Source organism: Pelophylax lessonae, assembly GCF_965119305.1.
Source record: "Pelophylax lessonae genome assembly, chromosome: 6".
In the NCBI taxonomy this organism is placed as follows: domain Eukaryota; kingdom Metazoa; phylum Chordata; class Amphibia; order Anura; family Ranidae; genus Pelophylax; species Pelophylax lessonae.
In genome coordinates, this window is record NC_138773.1 from 198,417,540 (window position 1) to 198,443,741 (window position 26,202).

At 39.4% G+C, this 26,202-nt stretch overlaps 1 protein-coding gene across 1 annotated transcript in view; it reads left to right on the forward strand.

Annotated features, from left to right (window-relative positions):
• NRP2 (neuropilin 2) overlaps positions 1 to 26,202 on the forward strand; it is a 202,497-nt gene that overhangs the window by 109,340 nt on the left and 66,955 nt on the right. Inside the window, exons 8-10 of the mRNA XM_082260771.1 lie at positions 17,208 to 17,352; positions 20,613 to 20,956; positions 21,111 to 21,255. Of these exons, the coding sequence (XP_082116897.1) occupies positions 17,208 to 17,352; positions 20,613 to 20,956; positions 21,111 to 21,255 (634 nt within the window). The remainder of the gene's footprint in view (positions 1 to 17,207; positions 17,353 to 20,612; positions 20,957 to 21,110; positions 21,256 to 26,202) is intronic.

Sequence of the window (26,202 nt, forward strand, 5' to 3'; positions counted from 1 at the left end):
CATGTGTTGCCCCGGGATAAGACCGTGTGTGTCAAGGCCAAAAGGTAGAAGAAGGGCTTTTTAAGAGCAAATGTTCAAAGGTTCTGCCACATTGTTCACCCACAGGGATCAACAAAAAGGGAACCAGTCCTAATGAAAAAATAGTAATAGTAGGGTTTTCTCAACAAGCATTGTAACATATCTAGTGTATATAAAGAATGAATATGTAGGCCTTGAGGAAGACTCCAAGTGGTGCCTGCTTAGCAATGGGTGACGGATCCACTTAAATATCAAGCATCCAATGCAAACAAAAATTTCCCCCTAGACATACTTCTATACACAATGTTGTAAGAAATTTTCAGCCACAACTAACGTGGAGCCTGCAGAGGGATAGAAAGCCCTCACAAGTACATATATATGTGCACTAGGGGGTGTGGTCACGCCCAAGTCACTCCCCTATTGCATCAATTGGAAAATCAAAACTGGTGTGCCGGGAGGGGATCACCAAGCGGAAAATATTCACACACACATGGGTATGTCACAAGGAGCGCTCCCATTCCCCCAGGTTGGTATATGCTCGGGCGCAACAGGTCCCCATAGCCACACCCTTTACCTGGAGTAAATGGGTGTTGTTAAAGGTAAATGCCCCCGACACGCAAAGGCCCTGAGGTGTTTTCCTCACCTCGGGGCCTTTCAACATGACCGCACTATGTCCTTGTGGGCCGCTGCCATTGGATGGAGCGGCCCACATGCGCAGGTTGAGACCTGCATCATCAGTTTGGTGACGCAGCCTTCATGTTCATTCATTCTCTTCCTAAAAAAATCCACCTTGGGGGTCCCCCTTTTCTTTTTGTGTTTCAGACATAGCCAAGTTGTGATGTATTGCCGTCTTTGGCAATTTGCCACAGCAGTGTTTAAGAGGTTACTAACATTGACATTGTTTCTCATGCCTGATTTTCAATCACTTCTAGAAAGCCCAAAGGTGTGTCTACATGGAAGCATCACAGATTGAAGTTTAGATTATGTTTGCTCTTTTTATAATACATGATGAACCAGTTTACATGCACTGTTAGTTCTTTTCTGTAATGCAGGATGAAGTGTTTGGGTTAGCATTTTGATGTAACATTAAAACTGGCTTTGTAAGGATTGGCAGTTAAAAAAAAAAATAAAAAATCATCAGATGTATGCAGTCTCTAGAGGTAAATAATGTGAAGACAGTAAGATGTTACCACTGAGTGCAGCGATGCTGACAGACTGAGCACAAGCATGGGAAAGTAACTGGGTCCCTGTGGACAGCTCTAGCTTGGATATCTCAGCTGTGTCCATCTACCCACGTGGACATTCTGTTAAACCAATAAAGACTTGATATGTAACACTGACAGTCTAGCTGGCCACCAGATTTCTGTTGCTGACTCATTTATTGCGATGTTTCATCACACTCGAATTCCTCTATGAAATGATATTTAGGGCAGCTGTTTCCAATTGACTTGAAATAAAACTATTTGTCGTGCAGTGTGTCACCAATCTTTCTGGCTGAGAAAAACACTGGCTAACAGGCAAGTCTACGGCAAGGGTTTCTGGCACTTGTCAGCAAAGCAAAACAGACCTGTTTTTGAACAGCCGTACTCTTCTTGACAGTAAGTCAAAGGGAAAATGTTTTCCCGTAGTTGTGTCCCTTGCTTCAGATGGAGTTTGTGGAGAATTTATGCTCCGTCTATCCACATGCTGTGAAAACAATCAAGAAACCACACGAAGATGCTGTTCAGGAAATAGTGAGGCCTAAAACTTAGAACATGACTCCTGCAACCAATTTCCCAGGCAGGAGATCTTATAAAAATCACAACTGTGGCTAACGTGCATGTTCTTTCTTTTATGGAGACATGTGGTAAGTAGGCATGGTATTTTACACACCAGGATTGCCCCATGCAATCTGTAGTGGGAATATTATTACAATCTATTTCTGTGATTACTTCACAGCCATGAGGTTTACTGAGTGGACAATTACTAAACCCAGAACCTGCATTCACTATATCTGGTCTCCCACAGTACACATAAAGTGGAAATGCAATTATTTTAGTAAATATAAACAGATAAATATATTTTCTCATCAGCAGTATATAGAAGTCGTGTGACTTGTATCAGTTCCTAGTAAAGCTTTTAGGAGGAGTTTTTATTCTCCCCTGACCCTCTGTCTGGACAGTGCTGATTGGCTCGGTGCTGATCACATGCACTTTCCCAAGAAAAAAAAAAAAAAACTCTCTAGCAATACACACCAAACTGAGCATGTGCAGCCCGTCCTATAGCTCTGTAAATATCAGGCTATTTTTTGGAGACAGTGAAAGAAGAGGAGGATCAGAGAGATATGATCAAACAGCCTTTATACACAATGCAAAGGATTAACCCCTTAGGTTCCACAGTGAGTATAACAAACTTGCTTTACTGCATAAACACACTGATTTTACTGTTGTAGGTTTAGTAACACTTTAAATAGTTTATTCCCAATAGTAGATAGAATTTACAGTTTTAGATTCTCAAAGAAACTTATTCAAAGAGTCTCCACTATACTCATAAACTTGGCTAACTGTGTCACGGTGCCCAATATTCTTACAATTTCTTAGTAAATTAATAAAAAGGGAACTTTACACTAGATTTACCTTGCTGATGATAGTAGAGTTTAGCATAAATAATCCTTGCCACCTCTAGGTTTAGGCCTATATTACCCATGGTAAGTCCTTGAGAGTAGAAATATAATAGGCTAAATGAAAAAAGGTACCATGGCTTTAAAACAAATCAATACTCAGAATCTTTGTGCTCACCTAAAACCAGCAAACAATAAAAATATACAGCTGCAGCATTGTATAGCACTCAAAGTTATCTAATATTGTACAGCAAATATGTTCACCAAATGTGAAACCCTGAATTACAAAGCGTAACAAAGGCACTATTTTTTCAGACTTTAGACAGTAATTTAAAAATGATTTTTATCTTTGTGGTCTGACTTTATCGATTTTATACTTATTCTGGCTTAGTTGTTTATAGTGTATTAAGACAGGAGATAGTCAGGGTCCTAGATAAATGAAAAGTTTGTGCTGCCATTTCTTGACTTCTGAAAACGGGAACTGCATGGCTATTCCTGCCATCAGTACTTCTGAGTCCTAAGCTGACCCTTATGGCTGAATCTTCTGAAATTTGTTCCTTTGTGGCCCTGCCAGCACCTCATGGGTCAACATAAGTTTCAATTGACTTTTTTCGAAGGAGCCCAGTAGAGAATACAGTAGCCTCCAATGCACTTCTTTCCATCCATGCTGTTTAGTGAGGATGGGGGACTGTCTTATTCAGCCTTGCAAAATAGTAATGTGTATGGTCAGCTTTGAACACAGAACAATCATGCAGAACACGAAAAGTCTGAGAAATGTCAAAATTTGGTATCTCTATGATTTTTCTAAATCAGTGACTCAAAGAACTAAAGCTAAAGTATCAAAATACTTGCCAGGGGAATAGCATTTTCTGGAGATATTACCAATGATGCCCACATATTTATCTCATGATAGATACTGTATTTTCTTATTTAAATTCTTATATACAATGACATTCAGTCACCTCCTGGTCCCTGCTCACCATATCCGATCCCGTTTAATGCCCTTTTGACACTGATACCCACCGTTCACATACAAATCAGCCTTCTGGTCACTAGTCCTTCTGCACGTGACCCAGGCATCCAAATATTGGTCCACCATTGGGAGGGAGCAGGACAAGAGCCAGTGACTAGGAATCGGATTATACCTGCATTATTGTTTTCTAGGGTGCAGTTGATCAGATGTAGTAAGTAGACACTTAGGCTCCATTCACACCTGGGCGTTTTTAAGCGTTTTTCAGCTCCAAAAACGCTAAAAAAAAAAGTTCCAAAACGCCCAACAAATAAAACCCCATTCCTTTAAATGGCCCCTGTTCACATCTGAGCGTTTTAACGCCTGAAGCAAAATGCCTGTAGCTGAAAAAAGTACATGAGCTTCTTTTTGGGGTGATTACCAGCGTTTTTGATAGATGTCAATGCCTGCCTCCAAAAACGCCTGAAAAGAACGCCTGAAAATTGCGGTAAAAATCGTGGTAAAAAACGTGCGAAAACGCTACGCTCAAGTGTGAATGCAGCCTTAGAGGTGTAGGCTTTAACTTAAATAAAATGTGCAACAGGTACACTTTAAACTGTAGTTTGTAGAGCTAGAAAGGCTGTGGGAATTCATGATTGCACAGTGAGACCACAAACTTCTGCTGCCTAAATTACCAATGCTTTTGAACACACCATATTGAAGGTATGTTCATGGAGACAAGTTGGAATGAATTACTGACTTTCAGCAGTCATAAACTAGAATTTTCCAAACCAGTTTGCAAAGATGAATCTCTGTCATTGTCTTTTATATACCACCCAGGCATATATATCGTATTTGTAAAATCTGTAAGCTCTCCTTCTGCAAAGAATTCCTAACTGCATCTTCAAAGTGAAAATGTATTATGCAGTGAGCAGATGGCTGAATGTGATCAGATTTGATAAACATGGCAAAATATTACAATTTACAGATCTCCATCAATGATCCATAATATATCCAATAAATTTACAAGGGGGATCAGTATAAAATAAAAGTGATGCAGCCTGTCAGGGAAATAGGATCTGTTATAGCAATCACACTTGGCAGAGATGTATTGAGTCTTCCGTCTGCTACTACCATCTGTAGCTTTTGGAAGGAAATGTACTATGTTCTGTGTGTGCAGCACGATCCCATGGGACGGTTAACCCGTGTTTTTGTACCAGCAGTAGAATACAAACATTCAGGAGGAATGAGGTAGTGGATCAGGGTCACAACACCCCATTTCCTGCCCCACACGTGACACACAATGCACTGCAGGCTATTTCAACATGAAAACATCCTACTACACTAAGAACTATGATAACTTGGCTGTGTCTCTTAAACAGGGAATAGGTTTAACTATAGGCTTTTACTGTTATGTCTGTGAAGGTTCTCATTTATCCAGGTCATGATATATCAAGCATTAGTTAGGCATATAACAACTGGACTTGTTCTATAATGTTAAAGATGTTGTATAGCTTATCTGACCTTCATTAGCAAGTAACAAGACTAGCAAGTAGCAAGTGTAGCTTATCTGACATTCATTAGAATTGAAGACATATGTTGGACAGGGGAGACGTGAATGTGTTCTCTACAGCAACCAGTTGAACTTTGTGGTTTATTTTTCAACAGTATATTGATAGAATAAGCTAAAACCCAATTGGCTGTTACAGAAGTTTATTGCACTGGCTTCAATGGTCATCAAAAAATGGTTCCTGATTGACACTGTAGCTGAAGAAGGAACTAAGGGCTAAAAGCAGATTTCATAAATTCGTCCTTACGAACTGTAGACTATGGGATGCTTGAAATGGTTCTATTATAAGATGTACTGTATGTTTTATGTCACATGCATGCATACTAAATATTAGGTAAGTCTAACACTTGCAGGAATGTATTTCCTCTAAGGCTGAGTTCACACTTGGAAAGGTTGCGGCTCACAGCAGGGTTCCGGTGCGTCCCTGTTATCCATTTCAGGGAGGAATCAGGCCTGAATTTTTGCCTGAATTCAGACCTGAAACAGAGCCAAAGACGCACAGGACTCCTGTGCACTCTGCTCTGCAGCAGCCCTGGAGATGTGTGAACCGGCTCCATTGAGAGCCAGGCACAATCTTCTGTCATGCGATGGTTTCCCTGCATCCAATTTGCATAAGTGAACCCAGCCTAAAAGAGATCACAGTACTTACCCTGACATCTTCTTTTGTCCCTAGAAGGCAGCACCCACTTTATTTAGGCAATATCAAGAGTCAGCATTTGCTTTCTAGACTAAAACCCTTCCCTAGATGTCACAATTATGTAATTCCTGGTATCAGAATTAGGTTCTGATCTGTGTTCACATATGTTGTCCCTCACAGATCGGCCCTCTGCAGATGCATCTCATCTTGTGACTTGCTACAAAGTTTTAGGCTAGATTCACACTTATGCAGATGGTTGCCGCACCTGCTCCCGCAGTCGCAACCACCCGCACAGAAAAATGAGCTGCCACTCAGGAGATGCTGGGAGGTACCATTAATCCCAATGGCACCCACGTGCACTAGTTTCTTCGCACTGGGAACTGCACTGCACGTGTGATTTCTGTGTGGGCCGTGTTTTCCGAAAAGGAGCAGGGACCTTTTCTCTGCTTTTTCTGGAGGCTAAAATGATGAATGGACTGCTTTGCCTGTGCAAAATGCATAAGTGTGAACCTAGCCATAGTTTTAGAGTCAGAGCAACCACTGGGAGAGAAGAGAATGCCTTCAGCAAATTATATTCTCCCAGATTACACCTCTAAACCTTGGCACAGTCTCTTGCCTGGACTCAGTTGCTTATTTTTAATGATAAAAGGCAGCATTTTTTTAAATAATATAGTTGCTGCATGTTGTTAAATGTCTGTAATGTATTAATGCAGACTTACAAAATTACTGATAGGTACACTCTTTTGGGGATCCTTACTTACTACTAGATTGTTTTTCAGATATTTTCCCCTTTAAAATAGTTGTTAATTCAATATGACTCAGAGAAAAAAATCTACATTGTCAGCTTAAGTATTTTGGACATAATAAAGAATCAGCATAAAAGGATTATTTAATGCAAGGAACCTTTTAGTGGAGCATCATGGCGGATCACTGCAGTATCATGATCTAGGCCCGCATGCCAAGTAGATTTGTCATATCTGCCGCATCTTGACTCAGCGCCACAAAAGAGGCTGGCATTTAAATAAATGTATACAAGTCTATATATGTGTCAGGCCATTAAAGGCATCTCTGAATTACTCCCTGCTGCCTGATGGGTGGGCCCTTTGCCAGCTGGAACAAGAAATCAGAGCTTAAATGTACTTTCCTAGCAGAGGGAAATAGAAAAAGTGCAAATATGTCCCAGAGGAGGAAAAAAAATTGAAAATCCTTCCAATATGTATGACCTCAGGTGCCAGCAAATTGATAAATGTATTAGTACTCAATCCTTTTAATAAGCACTTAATAATTGATAATTAACAGGGGGTATCAATCATTGCTTTGAGGTACAGCTCAGTATAGCAACAAAATATTTTAGGCAGCCATGAAATTGAATCTTCCCATAAATGAGTGGATGTTGGCAGTGTTGGGGTGCAGATAGATTGTAAGTTGTAACATTTCTATGATATGCCTCCCTTCCAATGCGTTGTCAATATAGCAGAGGTTTCATTAATTTTAACTGTTAGTTATTCTCTAACTTTCTCGTTTCCTTCAACTTCATGCTCTCTCTACCCTTCTACCTCTGACCTAGCTGCAGTAATTATCAGTTCTCTTTAGAGTGTATCTCCAACCATTTTTTTTTTAGGTTTGGATAGAGTTGAGAATAGATATGGCCCCTTTTATTATTTTTACTACTGTCTGCAGAGATTTGGGGTCCATTCATGCCACTTGTGTTGGGCTGAGTTGGCCTGCATTAACACCCCCCCCCCCCCCAATGCAGAGTGCTCGATAGTCAAAATGCATTTTGTTACAAAGTGCGTAACAGCACATTAACAATGCGTCACTGAGACATGTGTTAAAGGAAAATAAAGTATTTTAGCTCCTGCTGTGAAAAAAATAAAACACACAATAACGTAAAGGTGCGCCTAGTGCAACAGTGTAATATACAGTGCCAGGATGGTTTGGTTCTGGGTATCAACCCCTGTACATAAAGATAGCAGCAAGAATAACAAGAGAGGAAGTAGTGGAGGACAATCACAGCGTTTATGGGGAAAACCCCTTACTCAAGTCAGATGCACCTGTACACTATATTGGGTTTACAGAGGAAAGCCAATTTAGAGGTTTAATGTTTATGGGTTTGGTTATGTTCCAAGTGGCCAAAACAGAAAAAACAGAGCTGGGAAAAAATCCAAGGTATCCACCAAAAAAAAAAAAAAAAAAGAAAGTGAGAGAAATGACGGGAGAAACTTTATAGTGTAGCAAAGAGACAATTTTGTTCATGTCAAACAGGGACAGCCACACACTAATCAAAATTCAGCTGGACCCTGCCAAACCGGCTGAATTTCAATCCGTATTTGGCCAGCTTAACTCCTTTGTGTACTACGTTTCATCATCTTTTACAATCACCTTTCTTTTAGGCCCCCTTTTTCTTCCATAGCCAATTAAACTGTTTTAGTTTATAAGACAATTTTTACATGATGGTAAGGTTTTTTTCTTTGTGTCTTTTTTTTTTTTCATTGAGGTGTAAAATAAACCTTCACAAAATGCAAACATTGTGAAAGTCTGAGCCATACTAAAGATTTTTAGTTACCTTCTTGAATACATTTTCTTCCTTATTTGGTAAAGACCTTTGCTTAATATGTTAATCTTTCTGACAGCTTTCCATTGCCTCAACTTTCCAAGCATGGTATAACAAGTCACACAAGTAACATAGGAAGTGCCAGGCACGTGTTAATGAAGAAGTTCTTTAAGAGTCACACTTCACAAAAACAGTAGTGCACACATATATTGATTGGTCTGCTGGGAAAGGCTGTAATAGGCAGTGAAGTGAAGAATGTAATTAAGCGTAGAGCCTTGTTCTCTAGCTGTTATAACCATCAAACCTGGAATGAAAGTGCTCTAATATTGGAATATTCGAAGCAAACGTGTGCATATATGTCTAAATGTGTGTGTATATATTTCTATTCTTCTTTGTTTTTTGTATTTTTGTTAAGTAAGACCATAATAGGAAAATCACCTGAAAATACCTCTATAATACCGCTTTTGCTTGTGTGAAATATGGCAAAGCAGAGATGCCTAATGCAGAATGCAAAAACCAGACATGAATTCCCTTCCTGCTGTCAACGGCACTAATACAGCATACTAAATACAAAAGGATAGCGAGGGGAAGCCTGCCTAATGAGTTCTCAAGGCTGTACATGCAGATAGCAAGAGAGGAGCCTCAGAACAGGTTATCTGCTGCTAGGGATATTTTTTGGCAAGAAGAAGGACTTCGTGCCCATATTCTTGTAGAATGTAGTACAAATACATCACTTCCCATATTTTTCCCAAATATCAGGCCTCTGCAAGGCAAATGCAAGATAGTGTTTTTTGCATGATTTGAGTCATGTCATGGGATAAATCACGTGGCAGCCTGAAATAGAAAGTGTGGAATGTTTTATTTAAATTTGGTATGTGCTTTGAAATTCCTTCAAAATGATTATGTGCTGAGCTGTTCATATACTTTAAAGGGTGTTTAGGAAAAAAAAAAATCAGACACTGTTTTTTTTCTACTAATACACACATAGAGATGCATTGTAATATTCCTTGAATAGTCTATTGACTGAAAATGTTTAAAGCATCCAAGAGAATGTTCTCCAATGTTGGTGGCTAAATGTGTGGTGCGATTAGTGGCATCTAATGGAAAACCCAAATGTCAGCATAACAGGAATTACTTATTTACCAAGTGATACTCGTGGTATTATCCACTAGGCCAGTGATGGCGAACCATGGCACCCCAGATGTTTTGGAACTACATTTCCCATGATGCTCAACTACACTGCAGAGTGCATGAGCACCATGGGAAATGTAGTTCTAAAACATCTGGGGTGCCAAGGTTCGCCATCACTGCACTAGGCAGTTTAAAATGCACTGATGATGTGTAATAACATATAGCAACTAGTGTATATTGGCATTCATATACTTCTAGTTGTCTTTGCTATAATAAAATGTATGCTAAAAAGATAAGCAAAGCTTGTCAGCTTTTTTATAAAGTAAAATTGGCACAAGTAAAACATGGAAGCTGCCATTATTGACTCCTCCCTCTCAAAACTCTAGTTGTTCGAATGCAAAACAGAGTATATATGCCAATAAGGAAATCTTACTTTTTACTGACTGTGCTCACCTGCCTACTTGTTCCAGGTAGTTTAAAGTATTTGAAGCCCAACTCCAGGAATTAGACCAATATAAAGCCCAACTTGAAGCCCAACTCCAGCAATTAGACCAAACGTCTACTGCAAGGATTAAATGCTCGCTAGTTCTAGGAGGAGCTGAAATACTTAACGTATACACACCATCTGGTGCTCTCCTCCTCTCCTTTTGGTGATCCAGGCTTTGGTTGGACCTTTGGCATCATCATGTTCAATACAAGATTATTTTCTTTGTCTTGAACGTGGAGGAGGCAGATGTGTGACTATGGCCAGAGGCGCCTTAAGGAGAAGGCTTCCCGGGAGCAGTCCCACAGATGGAGGAATCATACAGGAGCAAGAAGTAAGGTAACCATTACTCTTTATTCCTGCACCCTAGACTTAATGAGCAGTTAACCCTTGCAATTTGGAGGGCCCCACTGCAAGGATAGATTTTGTCTAAATCCTGGAGTAGGGCATTCCGCCTGTGGTCAGCATAGCGAGCAGACAATTAGCATTTTGAAAAAGATGTAAGCAATGGCAGCAGCCTTCATTTTTCCATCGTCATGTTTTTTACTTTAGGTCATTTTTTATATAAAGATATCAGAGAATTTATTTTTATGCCCATATCTATCAGTGTATTGCTCTTAGTAAAACAAGATAACCATAAGTGTGTATTCTCTTATGCAAAATTCTGACTCTTGTAGAAAAAAAAAAAAAAAGATGTTTCCATGGTAATTCCATGCTAATTCCAGCATTACGAAATATTCATCAAGCATGAATTCACATGAAAGTTGTCCTAAGATAAGACATTACTGGTATCTTTGATTATGTCCCAAGAGTAGTAAGTCAAGAAAAGATCTTTATAAGTGCTGGTACTAAGTTTAGTGTATTATGTATACAGTATTTGTAAAATCTGTTTAAAAAGCCTAAGTAATCAATGTACCGAATATGTGAATACACGAGACCTAATAAACATTATAATATTTCACAGGTATTTATGTGATATGTTCAAGCTAAATGCCCATTAAAGCATTCAGACCCAGGCTTGAAGGTGATAATTTGTGAAATTACCTAGTGATATGAGAAATTATTCCCAGATTTTCAGCCCTGTTTATAATTCAGCGCAGACTTTGATTTAGTAACACACATGCATGCACACAAAATCTGAACGATTGGCTAGCTCTGTCATTAAAATGACACTGTGTAATAAATTAGAACTGAGCGCTTGTTCATGCAGGTGGGATTGTCGGTTAAATAGCCATCTTATTTTTCTCAGCCCTTCCAGCTGAAGTAATTTCTTTTCTGTAATTCTCTTCCACTACAATCCTTAAATTCCGCTCAGATGAAGTCTTCAAATCCTAATCCTGTTAGTACACAGACTTCTGAAGCACTTTCTCCCTCAACCTCTCTCTATATGTATTTATGGAAGGAGGGGGCAGTTAATCCTACAAAGGGCCTACAGGTGCAGTTCGAATGCACAGATGGCAGAAGAAGGCACAAGTTAAATACCCAGCATAACTGTGTCCTTCAAGTGTGCTTTGTTTGGATGGCCTCAGCATATTTAACATAAAAGAATAGGAATTTGAAGCATTTTGTTGCTTTTCCAACTTAATGATGTTTAACTATATCATTAGAGCTGTCCTGTGATACTGACAGATTTTCCACATTGGCTGAAATGCAGCTTTTAATGCAAAAGTGGAAATATATAAAGCCAATGGCTTTAAATGTAAAAATGGTTATTTAATGGCTGCATGAAGAAAGATGGAATCACCAGGGGCGTAACTACAGGGGTTGCAGGGGTTGCAATTGCAACCGGGCCCCATGCTCCAGGGGGCCTGTGCGGCTCTCCTGTACACCTGGATAGGAGGGGCAGTGGGGGCAGCATGTAGAGAAGCCCCCCTGCCCCCCCCCCACTGTGCTCCCCCCCCCACTGTTCCCCCCCCCCCTCCCACTGTGCTCCCTCCCCTCTCCTGCTGGCTGCTGCAGGGGATGGGGGTTGTCACAATAGAGAACCGGGAAGGGGTCGGTAAATATGTAATTTACCAGCTCCTTTCTTTTCTGAATGGACAGAGTCATAGTCAGTGACATTGGAAAAAAATAAAATAAAATGATAAAAAATAATACAATTAAAATACCAAAACATAAAAACTACTGACAGCAGTGGGTGAGCTTCCTGGATCTCAAAGGTCACACTTGCGACCGGGCCCTGGCATTCCACCACCACCTTGGGGAGGCCCCAAGATGGCAGGAAGGGGGCCCACTACAAAACTTGAGAAAGGGCCCCGCTGCGGGACCGTAATAAAGGGCCCCGCAACAAGAGTAAAGGGCCCACAGGATCAGTTGGAAGAGCCCCAGGCTTGAAGGGAAGGGCCCTGGCTAGGGGTCCGGGGCCCTTCATGGTTTCTTGCACCGGGAGTAAAGGGCTCCAGGATCAGTGGGAAGAGCCCCAGGCTGCCAGGGGACCGGGGGGCCCTTAATGATTTCTTGCATCGGGCCCAGAAGGTTCTAGTTACGCCTCTGGGAATCACCAATGTGTGTTGTTTGCCTGAGCCCTCATTCAGTACAAGTTACCCTGCAGGAAATCCAGAGCTCCTCATGTTCATGCTTCAGCTGAGCCAGTGGTTTATAACTCCAAGATACAAGCAGATTTACCCCAATAATTCCAATATTGGGTACAGTACATAAAAAAAGCATTTTTTTCTTCATTTTAAAAATGTTACCTTTAAAACAGCGTGACCTCATCACTTCCATTGAAATAACGCATACATGGATGGGCAGCTGAAGAAGCTATCAGTAGAACAGATATGTCACATCTGCTTACTGTGGGACCTGTTTGAAGAAACTACAATTCCCATTGTGCACTTGGAATAATAGTTCCTTAATGAGCAAGATTGTGGGCAGGCCTTGCAGTCAGGTTTGAGATAATTGTGGGCAGGTTAGACCAACAGTTTTAGACTCATGGGTACCCTCACTAAAGCAAGCGGGCGAAGTAACTACATCGCCACCCGCTATTCCCAGGAACTGCGGAAAGGACTATAAATGACCAGTAGATTGTCAGCCACCTGTTGTACAAAAACAAAATACAGGGGCCTGAGACCTAATCACTAAACATTCATCTTGGGTCTACTCTGTTGGTGCTTTGTAACTAAATGTAGTATGAAATTAACCAGTACTCACCTCATCCCTGGTGTTGTCCCCTGCAGATATTCCTCTCTCTTCTGGGTTGAATGATGCCCTGTGCTATTTAATCCACGTCCTGCATGTTCAGGGCATCATGGGCTTGGTCACATCACAGCAACTAGCACTCATAAGGCAGTGCTGCATAGGGCAGCACTAGCATCATGGGGATTATAGTCCCATTGCAGTGACATCAGTACCTATCTGTCTCTCTGTATTTTGCAGAACACATGTCACCATCCTTAGCATCTGCAGCAAACCCTCCTCCTAAACTGCAACTTTTGAAATATGGAGCAGACTAGTGGGGATATGTGACCTGATATTACAAGTTTTACAAGGTACTTATGTAGCGTACAGCCACATCAGTCTCTGCTCTCGGGGGGCTTACAATCTAAGGTCCCTAACTTACATTCATACATACACATACTAGGGCCAATTTAGACAGGAGCCAATTACCCTACCAGCATGTCTTTGAAGTGTGAGAGGAAACCTACGCAGACACAGGGAGAGCATGCAAACGGCAGGTAGGCCATTGGCTGGGATTCAAACTGACAACCCAAGTCCTGCTAGGCAGAAGTGCTAACCACTTAGCCACTGTGTTGCCCCATTTTATAGTAATTTTTAGTGTTTTTTTTTATTAGATGAAGGTATTTGAAAAGGTCACAGATTTCTCTTCTGAACTATGCAAATATTCTGGTGTATTGACTGCCACTTTAAAGTTTAATTCCACATTTTTCAAAAAATAATAAGTGCACCCATATTGATAAAAAAAACTGTGCATTTTATATTAATTTGCACTGGAGCTTTCAAAGCATTGCAGCTGCAATCAGTGGATTGTGGGTGCAATGCTTTGGGTGCTGCAGACTATTTGTCCAGCCACAGGTCCAGTGGATTGCGGTAGCAATGCTTTGGCTCCTGCAGACTATTCTTCCAGCCACAGGTCCATACCAAGGTACAGATCTTCAGTTACAGAGCTGGAGGAAGTATCAAAAGACTACAAGTTCTGTGACATCACCTCAATTGTGCTCCATTGAGAACTACAAGACCCTGTGCCTTGGTGGAAGATGGGACTTGTAGTTTTTTCATTCACAGATTCTGAATTCAGATTGACAGGAGCCTGCAGAAAGGAGAACTCCTGGATTTTGTAAGGGGTGAGCAGTTTGGGGCTGGGGGCTGAAGACTGTGTTTCATGGCACATCCTAAATATGGGTGTAACATGAAAACATGGTTAGAAAGATAGCTTTTCTTTTGAACAAGTTTTTTTGTTACACCATTTTATTAGGCATACTCGCTATCTCCATAAAGCCCTATTATTTATAATTTAATAACAGTAACACAGAGGATTTTTCAGTTGCTAGAAATGTAGTAGAACAATAGGCCCTTTGGGAGCTAATGTGGTAGTTTATTCAGAAAGACAGGAAGAAAGAAGGGCATAGGGATTTGATTGCAAAGAAAGGGGAAGAGTGCCTTTACAAATGGGCATAGCTGGGAGGAATGTAGAAAATATTTAGCTCATTGGTGACTAGCACCTGCAATTTTCACCTGGAAAATGACTGCCAGCTGCATTAAGAAATGATGTATGCTGCAGAATTAGGAAGCTGGAAGAAATCGCTCAGAGGCTTTTCACAATGAAAAATGTAAGAGGTAAGAAGAGAAGGCAATTTGTAGGCACAACATTTGAATAGTACAAGTGTAATTAAGTCTTTAATGTGCTGTTCATTTATCTTATTTGCTTCTCTGTCTTCATCTCTATGCTTACAAAGACTGGGCTTCATATTTCTCTTTTATAGTTGCGATATCCAGCTCTGGATTTGTAAAATATCTACCTACAATGATGGAGTAACATTAGATGAGTCTAGTCCAAACAGAATAAGGTGTCATCAGCCGCAGTTTTATATCACACAGTATGATTGATGTGTGACTGATGTACTTACTTGTTGTTGTAGTCATTATAGATTTAAAGATCAGCGAGTAGATGAAAAAACAGCCAGCTTATTGTAGCCAAAAGCGAAATGCAGCTGAATAGAGATATCTGGCAAGGAATGCCAAATACATGTGGATGCTCATAAGTCATAGTATATATATATATATATATATATATATATATATATATATATATATATATATGTATATAGCTTTTCTTCGTTTTCAGAGCTGAGTTGTAACTGAATATGGATGTCTATAGTTGTGTCCAGGAGTATGAGTGACACTATGTACATGTACAGCCCATAATAACAATGAGTATTATAGGCACTAAGCATTTTTGAAGCTGCTGATAACAACTGGTTATTTTACTACACATTAGTCAGTGACCTTGGAAGTGGACACTATTTTATTTGTCACACTTTATGTCTTAATTTAGATTCTTTGCAGAAGCCCACTATCCAATCAAGTCCAAAAGAAGAACAGCACTGAAACAATTTATAAAGTTTGATACATTACATTTCAGTGGCAAGAGATCTAAACTGGTGGTTTGCAGCATTGAGTCCCTACAGAGAGAGGGCTTTGGCATTCTCTATGGTCCCTTCACACTAACCCTTCTGTAATCCAATCCCTAACACTAACCCTTCCCATAACCCTCACCCAAACACTAACCTTTCCTGTAGCCATAACACTGACACTCGATTTCCCTAAAAGTAACCCTCTTTGTAACCCTAATGCAAACAACAACCCTAACCGTAACTCTAACACTAACCCTTCTTGTTACCCAGATACTAACCCTGTAAGCTTTACCTAAACCTTTAATCTTAACCTTAAATGCTAACTCTCCATGTAATCTTAACCCAAACACTAACCCTTTCAACAGCCCAACACTATCCCTCTATGTAACCCTAACACCAACCCTTTCTGTAACCATGAACCAAAGCCTAAAACACAAAGGCCGAATGTCGGTCAGCATCGGCCCGTTCAATAGAAACCAGCCAACATTTTGGCCTGTGTTTACTGCAGTCGGTCTAACAGAAGCCAGCCGTTCGTCCAACTTCTGTCAAAGGGGCATGACCGAAAAGGTCTGTCGACTGGCTCTCAGTCAGCATTCTCAGCCAATGACAGAGAGTCTTGACTGGAAAGTTCTAGAGGGGGGGGGATCACTGTACTAACATTGCATAGTTAGTACAGTGACTCTGACCTCAGCTGTCTGTTTTTTTTAATTCAGTCCGATGGGTTGAGCGAAAATGAACTAGTAGTGTGTACGAGGCTTAACCCTTCCTTTTGTAAACTTTTTGACATACTTGCCTCTTCTGTGCCAACTCTTTCTGCTTTGAAAGGCATCAGTGTCCCAGCACAGGAATCTACTGATTTACATGAAAGTTCATGTTGATGGGTGCCTGTGTTTTAGGGGTGCAGTTATTTATTTTACAGTTTCCCAAATCCAGAATAGCCGAGTACAGGGCCTCTTTAGTAAACAGCGCATACTCTTTTTAAACTTTAACTTGAAATACTTGAAACTTAGTTCAACTTTAAATTTGTAATATATTATTTCCTTATACAGTATATTAGGATGTTGTTTTGAGTATAGATGAACATTTAGCATATGCTGTAGAAGGCGTTCAGCTGAAACTCCAATGTTATAGCAGCAAACAGGATGTTTTCCCACTAACACAAAGCTATGGTATTTTCACTGCATCTCCAAAGGAAGTCTTTTCAACTTATTAACTCTAATTAATGCCAGGAATCCCATACTCTGTCCTCTGCCTTTCCCATCAAGTCACTCGACTCTCATTTTGCATCTCATTTATATGGGGAGTGCATATCTTTCCTTGATCGCTTTATACTCATGGAAAAAGTAAACTCTGCTTTCATGGAAGTTTGCGGCGATTGTTTACATGGAACATTTTACTTGTGGTACTGAATGGGCTAAATCATTAACCATATCAGGATAATTAGCCCTATTTACTGAGAGCCATCAAAGAGATTGCATGCTTGAATGTACAGAGAACAGCACCCTAATGATGTGTGTGGGTAGACCACGTTTATGTTCGCATTTTTCTTTGTTATCCTTATTTTGGTTTGTTTTAATTCACTTCATTCCAAAATGTAATTGTATAGTTAAATGTACTGTATATATACTATATCTTCAGTCGCGTCTGTCATCTTCTTCCTTTTATATTTTGTAGATTTTTCCTGGGAACAATGACGCAACAGAAGTGGTTTTAAACAAGATTCCTCAGCCAGTGTTAACCCGATTTGTTCGCTTCCGTCCTCAGACATGGCATATGGGAATAGCTATGAGAGTGGAGCTATATGGCTGCCAGATTACAGGTATTGTTTCTAAAATTATTGCATATTTAAAGCCCAGTTCAGCCTTCAGTTTAAATTTGGTAAATATATTCCAGGTGCATCAAAACCAAAGGCGTTCAATGTCTTAAAGTTTGTTTTCTTTCTAGGGCAGCCACAGCCTGAGTAGAAAAGTCAGTCCCCTGCCAGTAGCTGCAGGGTGGGACTGTTGCTCTCTGTTGGGAAAGCAGCCGATTCAGTTCAGAGGTCAAAAGTGCTCACCACTGAGTCAGGCTTATAGCTCTGCGTTTGGCAAAGCTCATGTTCCCTGCTGATTGGAGAGTTCTGGCTTTAATTCGGCAGGGGGACTGCCTAGACTCTGCAAAGAGACCTCCGCTTCCCCACAGAGAACAGGGTCCCACTCTGCAGTGTGCTGGCAGGGGATCGCCTTTTCTACTTAGGCTGGAGCTGAGATTCAAAGAACAACTATATGACTTTGCAAAGCTTTGTTTTGTATCTGGAATGTATTTAGCTAATTTAAACAGAAAGTTGGACTTTAATACATAAGTTGCTTAAAGTATTGTTTTTTTGTATTATTAATATTACTACTAATGTGCAGCGCCTTGAAAAAAGTATTCATACCCCTTGAAATTTTCCAAATTTTGTTATGTTACATACTCTTTCCATTTTTGGATGATGGATTTAACAGTGCTCTGTGAGATGTTCAAAGCTTAAGATATTTTTTTATAACTTAACCCTGCTTTAAACTTCTCCACAACTTTATCCTTGACCTGTCTTATGTGTTCCTTGGCTTCAATATACTTTTTATTCACTAAGGTTCTCTAACAAGCCTCTGAGGGCTTCACAAAACAGCTGTATTTATACTGAGATTAAATTACACACAAGTGGACTCAGTTTACTAATTAGGTGACTTCTGAAGGCAATTGGTTTCACTAGATTTTAGTTAGGGGGCCGAATACAAATGCACACCACACTTTTCAGATATTTATTTGTAAAAAATTTGAAAACCATTTATCATTTTTCTTCCACTTCACAAATATGTGGCACTTTGTGTTGGTCTATAACATTAAAATCCCAATAAAATGCATTTACGTTTTTGATTGTAACATTCTAAAATGTGGAAACTTTGAAGGGGTATGAATACTTTTTCAAAACACTGTAAATTTATTTTAAGTCTAAATCCAGCCAAAATGTTTTTCCTTTACTTTTAGATGGAGTGGGGAAAATTTTGTATTTCAGGTGTATGTTTATGAAGTGGAGAACTTCAGATCTCAGAGGGAGATCAGAGAAGAAGTTTTTCCTTATGTGTATATATATATATATACACAGTAAAACCTTGGATTGAGAGTAACTTGGTTTGAGAGTGTTTTGTAAGACAAGCAAAATTTTAAAATACATTTTGACTTGATAAACAAGCAATGTCTTGATATACAAGTAGCGTCCTGTCACAACTGAGTATAAAAGAGAAGAGAGGCACCTCTAAGTGTAGCACTATGGTTACATTTAATGAAGGTACAACATTTAGCAGCTCACATGGTTTGATTGATTAAAACAGGCACATCTAAGTATGTAGGCATCTGGGGTAAAGCTGTCCACAAAGACCATCCTCCGCACTGCCATCAACGTCATCCCTTCAACGCTGCGATCCACAAGGGTTTTAAGCCTCGCTTTCAGATCACTCTAATGCAGGATAGTCTTCCCGGTCACAATTGCAGACTGACAGTGGTGAGAGATGGCAGTACGGAGGATGGTCTATGTGGACAGATTTACCCTGGATGCCTGCATGCTTAGATGTACCTGTTTTAATCATCAACCATGTAAATTGCTAAATGTTGAACCTTCATTAAATGTAACCATATTGCTACACTTAGAGGCACCTCTCCTCTCTTTTTTACTCTGTAGCTCCTGCTGGATTTTGCTTCCAATCCCCTGGTGGAGGCTGCCATTTGTGTATGGACTTTTTATGGTTACACAACCTATCACTTTGCAATAAACTTTTATTATATGGACTATAAACTGAAGGACTTGGTTGTGGAACGAATTATCTGAGTTTCCATTATTTCTTATGGGGAAATTTGTTTTGATATAACAGAATTATGCTCGCAATCCAATGTTTTACTATGTATATATATATATATATATATATTTGGCTGGGGGACATGTTTACTGTCTTGGGGAGTCTGATCAAGGAAGAAGGAAGTCAGTAATCTTCCTTCTTCCCCCTCAGTTCTCCCTGGATTCGGGCTTCTCTCCCTGATTCACCACCTCTGGCCTGGTGAATCTCGGAGTGTGAATTCTGGCACAGATTGCCAGTGAAGTGCGGAGATCGCAGCTTCATAAACTGGCCATTTCTGTGTCTGTCAATGACAGATTCTCCGTGTGTGGAGATGATCAGTTCTCCCCCGATCATCTCTGTTTAATATACCAAAAATGACCCAAGATGAGCTGTTTCATAAACGAACACCTCATTCAGAATGTTATACCAAAAGAATATCAAACCATATATCTTTTATTAAACCCCTATGTAAGGGTGCATGGTAAAACGATGCTATCGTGAAATCTCAATAGTAGAGAAAGCAAACACACGAAGGTAAAATCCAGAGAAAAAGCTTAATAAAATCTCAAATCAGAAAAAGATCTTGAAAAAGAAGGTTGCTTTAAATGTTGGTGTTTTTGTTCTCATAAGGAACTGTAATAAACTCTTTGTCTGGATTTTTCTTTAGTATGCTGGCTTTTTCTATGATTGGATTTTTATTGTTGACTATTAAAGAGATTTACTCAAACTTCCTGTCCCAGTGACAACCATCAGGTGCAATAGTAAGGGAAGAATTATTAGCGCTAAGGGCTGCAGCAGAAATTCTACCCATTTTTCACTCTCCTATACATTTCCTAGTACTTCCTAGCCCCCAATAGTGACACAGAAGGCAATAAAAATCCCTCAGAACCTTTTCCCACTCTATTCAAAGCAAGAAAAAAATGACCGAAGTTTGACTTAAAATTTAAAGTAATGATTAGCTTTTATTTATTGTGCTGTATGTATAGTCCAGTTCATTGTACTGTAAAGTTAATTTGTACATATTGTATCTCTTTACCCTCCCGATTAGATTGTAAGCTCTAACGAGCAGGGCCCTCTGATTCCTACTGTATTAAAGTGTATTGTATTTGTACTGTCTACCCTTAAGTTGTAAAGTGCTGCGTAAACTGTCGGCGCTATATAAATCCTATATAATAATAATAATATTGGGATTTTCCCCTCTAACCATCTTTCTCTTATGGTTTTCTAGATTCTCCTTGCTCTAATATGTTGGGGATGATGTCAGGCCTTATTTCAGACTCCCAAATTACAGCGTCTTCTGCCAGGGAATACCTGTGGCAGCCTGGTGTAGCACGATTGGTCAGCAGTCGATCAGGCTGGTTCACTCATATATCTGCTGAAGATGCAGGAAAGGAATGGCTGCAAGTGGATTTGGGTGCCGTGAAAACCGTCAAAGGGATCATTATACAGGGAGCTCGTGGGGGAGACACCAGCACTGAAAATAGAGCATTTGTTAGGAAATTTAAAGTCGGATACAGCTTGAATGGAAACGATTGGGAATTTGTAAAGGATCCAAAAACAGATCAGGCTAAGGTATGTAAAAATCTTTATGTTGCTTAGAAAACTAAGAACACTTTCAGATATTTTCTTTCTAAATGTATCAGTGCAAAAAGGTATATATCATGTAAATAAATTGATTTATTTGCCCTGTTTATGACTTTTTATGTCTGCTCCACGGTTTTTGTAGTTGTTTGAGGGCAATATGCACTATGACACCCCAGAGGTCCGAAGATTTGAGACAGTGGCTGCACAGTTTGTCCGCGTTTATCCAGAAAGGTGGTCTCCAGCTGGCATGGGCATGAGGATGGAAATACTGGGTTGTGACAGAACAGGTAAGGCCATTTTACCAATTATAAAAAATATCATATATATATATATATATATATATATATATATACTGTATATCACATATGTTAATTAAAGAAATTATCTACCAAATCATGATCTCTGAGGGAAAAGTGAACCCTTATTTTTGACAGGTATACATGAGTCAAATTCCAAACGAATTTTCCTTTGAAAATCAAAAATTTTGTGCGTTTTGTGATCATGCCACCATTGATTTTAGAATTCGACCAACCAAGCCCTTATTTGACCTTATGTTGCTTCAAAAATCTTCTTTTCTTTTTTTGCCGAAATTTTCTTTTCTTGTGTTCATGCCCATGTTTTATTTATTTTTTTTATTATATTTCTCATATGGTTCTCCCATCATTAATTAGAAAAGCGATTGTTTTTGAAAAAATTTCCAACATGCACGATCATTCAAATTCAATGGCCGCACAAAAATCTGTCCTTGCTGCGGCCCTCTAATGGTGTGAAATCTGAATGAAAAGTCTTAGATAAGATTTTCGAAAGAAAATTCTTTTGAAATTTGACCCATGTATAGCTGGCCTTAGTTTTGTCTGCTTAATTCACAACAACCCCAGCCAAACACAGTTGTATCTTCAGTCAGACATGGCAGGTCTCACAAGGTTTATTTAGCTCATTAATAAAACTTTTTTAAGTTCACATATGTTTTTGGGTTGTGCTGCTTGAGTCATCTGTTTCAGATCACGTCACAGCATTTCAATGGGATTGAGGACAGGACCCTAAGTTGTCTATTCTAAAGTGTGCGATTTCCGTAAAGATATAGCAATCTAAAATGTTTTACATTAGTCTGATTATTACTGTAATATAGATGAAAATCAGTTTACAGTTTATAAGAAATTCATGCAGAAATCCAGAATATTCTATGGGTTGTCAAACCTTTTCTCACAACAGCATATTTGTAGCTTAGATAAACTTATAGCTGGATAGACAAATTCTATTTTCCATAGTTAAATATATTCAGAAAGATTTACTTTCTCCTCAGTCTTTCATGTTTACTGATACATTTTTTAATATATCAGTCTTATATACAAAGTCATTTTTATTATGTTGTGTTTAAATCATTATGCTTCTTCTCTTTGTTTCCTTGGCTCTTAAAAGGTGGTTACTTTGCATGTGTTCTTATTATTAATCTGTCAAGATAGATTAAATGTCAACTGTTTGATATAGGCTAGTAATGGCTTTCTTTGTTATTATCATAACACTGTTATTATTGTTTTTAGCGTTGTGTTATTTATTTCTGAACCAGGAAATTGTACTTTAACTGCTGCTAATACATCTTCATATCTTTTGTTTTCCTGCTATGTCTTCTGTTTTTCTAAAGACGAGCAGCCTTGAGGTGTGCATACAGTCCAAACACTGTCTTTATATAGAAACTGTATTTAATTCTAAGATGTGTTGATATCTTCCAACTCACCCTTGAGCAATTTCCCTTTCTAAGTGAAACAAAGGCTTTATTTTTTATAGCTTAACGTCAACCACCCATTTTAGATACCTGGGTAGGCAAGCTGGGCCAGAAAATAATACAGATCAGAGAATTCTTTGTGATATTGTATATTGAAAGAAGCTTGCTTCAAAATGTGCCATTGAAACATTGAAAACCAATATCTGCTCTCCAGATGTGCTTCACGGACAGCCTCTGGAGCTTTCCTTCAGCACATCTGGGAAACACATCTCCCTTGACTGCCTTTGCAGGAAATAAAGAAGAGTAGTCCTTATAATATATAACTCCTCAGTGGTCACCCTGAGCTCATAACTCATTCCCCTGTATGTGTCATAACATTGATGTTGGATTTATAGTCTTTGTTAGGAAAGATTTCAAGAAATAAAAAAAAAATGTAAGCAACGTACTATTCTCCAGAAACATACTATTCTCCAGAAACTATTCATATGACTATTTACGTGAGACCAGTTTTGATAAATTCCTAAAACTATTATCCAAATGGTTACTCTGGGCTACAAAACAAAAAAGGCTGACAAATAAAGGATTGAGGAAGGAAATCTGGAGAAACGTGGAGCAGTTAGTAATGGCTGCCAGTTTGATTTAACTTATACCGAAGGATCAATCAATGAATTGGATTTCCATGCTTTATTTTAATTGATATCATGTTGATCTAGACACAGTGGTTCTCAACTCCTGTCCTGAGGACCCACTAACAGGCCAGGTTTGCAAGATAACTGAAATACATCACAGGTACTTGCTGCTCAGTGATTGCAGTATTCTAGTCTGCATCTCCCCAAGGTAATACTTAAAATCTGGCCTGTTAGTGGGTCCTAAAGACAAGAGTTGAGAACCACTGCTATACCAGGGTGCCTTTAGGTTTATTCAGGGGTGCCTTGGCAAAATGCCTAAAAATTGCCCAAAAATTGTACACAAGCCAGCAGGTGGACCAAGCCTGCCTTTTAGTTACACAAAGTCACAGGTTTTCATTGGGCACCATTACAACCTTCCAGCTGTCGGCGTCCTAACAACTAATGATGTCATCAGTTAATAAGGAGGACATTGTGTGCCTACACGGCATCCTGACATTGGGTGCCTGCACGGCATCCTCGTTTGCCCCTCCCCTGTCCCTCTCCTTAAGCACTGGGGTCACATTAGCTGAGTGAGGGGGAGAAACATTGCAGTAATAGTCAGTACCAGTGCGCACAGGTATATTTTAAAAAAACACGTCAGGTGTCCTACATGCATTGATGTTGCTGTGTTATGTGAAACTATTAGTTACGTTTTTTACATTTTAGAATAGGGTGCCTTGAGATTGTGCATAATTTTATAGAGTGCCTTAACTTGAAAAAAGTTTGAGAAACACTAACTCTAGACACAGCTGGATGATGGTACACTTTTCTATGAGCTCTTCCTCGTGTGACATGTTATTATTTAGTACAAGCTTTTGGAGGCATTGTGCTACCTGCTTTGAGTTAAGCGCTCCCTTTTAACTCTGCAGACCACCAAACAAGAGAAAAGAAGGATTGGTTTGAGGTTTCGTGAAATATAAAGAGACTTTTGACTCTCCGTAGCATCCACTTCACCCCTTAACACTACAGTTCTCCTGCTGAATTTAGCCACCAATGCCCAGATGTTAAGGCTTGGTGCTGTCACTGCCTTGTACCTTGCTGTCCTAGGCACTGTTTCAAGAGTACTTTAATGGAAAATAGAACCCTGACTGCAAGCCATGTTTTTGAATAAGGTTGGGCAGATTTTTGCTAGTAACATAATCAATCTGCGTACCACTAGCAGCCTTCTAAAGCTCTGCCAACAAAGAAATGTCCTTTTCCCAAAGGTATTTAAAACAATCCTCCACTTTGCTTGTACTGGTCTCCTGAGTCAAATAAAAACATTTCTTTGGCCCTGGTGATCACAATAAAGGCAAGTTATTCCTTTATCTCTAATTGAAAGCAGTTAGAAATAAGCCATCTATGGAAGACCTAAGTTCCACTGATTGCATATTATTGTTTAGAGCCAGCAATAATGAAATGTGTATTGGTATTACATGGGACAGAATAAGAATCTTTTGAAGTACTTAGTTGCAAATGAAGGTTGTCTATTTGCAGCTGTGACATAATAGCCTCATTCCATAGAATACAGAGACATACGAGTGCTGACTTCTTAATCCTGCTTGTCCTCACCTTATTCTTACTTTAAAAAAATTTGAAAACAAATCTCTTCCCTCGATATTACATGCCAGTCTTGATCTTTGCACTGTGTGAGTGAAGTAGACAACTGGCACCTCTGCGTTCCTTCCTTTTCCGCAAGTTTCAGAAATCAGAGTACAGCTGCCAGAGGTTAATGGCTGGCTAACTCTAGGCTGAGGTTCGCAATGACTAAAGGTTGAATATATCAGATGTCTTTGGGTCACTAAAGGAAGAGACTCTTTGGTCACGGTTTTTAACTCCCTAGTGAGCCGCTGTCTAATGTTCCACTGGAGACTGTAAAATTCCACATTGCTTGGGTTAGCAAAACACTTATCACTCATCCCTAAATGACCTATAGCTTCCTTTAACCAATTTATTGTCTAAAAGAGTTTATCATACATTGTGTCAGTATAGTGTACAAGGAAAGATATATAACCTCCTCAGGTCATTCATATATGCAGTGACATGGAATAACCTTTAAAAGTAAGTGTTAAAGTTTTGGCATTCAAATATCAGTTATAATGCCTCCTCTGACATTTCAAAAATGCTGTTTATAGTAAGTTTTATGGTAGCTGCCATAATTTGTCATTTTAATTTAGTTTGCACCACTTCTATTGGTGTGATTTTCCTGCAGCCATTTGTGATTCTTCTCCTCCCACCATAGCCCTAATGTCATGTTCTAAAGTCTGCAGTAATTTGTTTATTCTTCACCCTGTAGACTCCACTGGGGAGGTTTTGCTATAATCTGGCATTGTAACCATCATGAGTTGTTGCCCACAGTGAATAATCAGAATATTAATTTAACTTTTTTAGGCCTCATGCACATTGGATGTTATCAAAACGTCAGTAAAAAGCTGTAGCTGTAAAATAAGTTTTTCAGCTTTTTTGTAGTAGCGTTTTTCAGCATTTTTTAGCTGTAGCGTTTTTTAGCTTTTTTTTTTTTAGCAAAACTATATTCCCACAAAACCTTATGGCTCAAAAACAATGATAAATGCCTAGTAGCTGTGTTTTTCTGCGTTTTTTGGCGTTTTTCAGCTTTTATCAGAGTTAGAGCGTTTTTACAGCTGAAAAACGCCTCTTAAAATCCACTAGTTCTGGGGTTTTTTTCCAGCCAGAAAACGCCCCTGCCTAAAACTGCTGATCACAGCCTATGTGTGCATAGACACATAGGATAACATGCTGGGGAGTTTACTGGCTGTAGAAAAAAACGTCTGACACCAAAAACAGCAGCTGTAAAAACGTCCAGTGTGCATGAGGCCTTACTGTAATACAATGAAAGGGGAAAT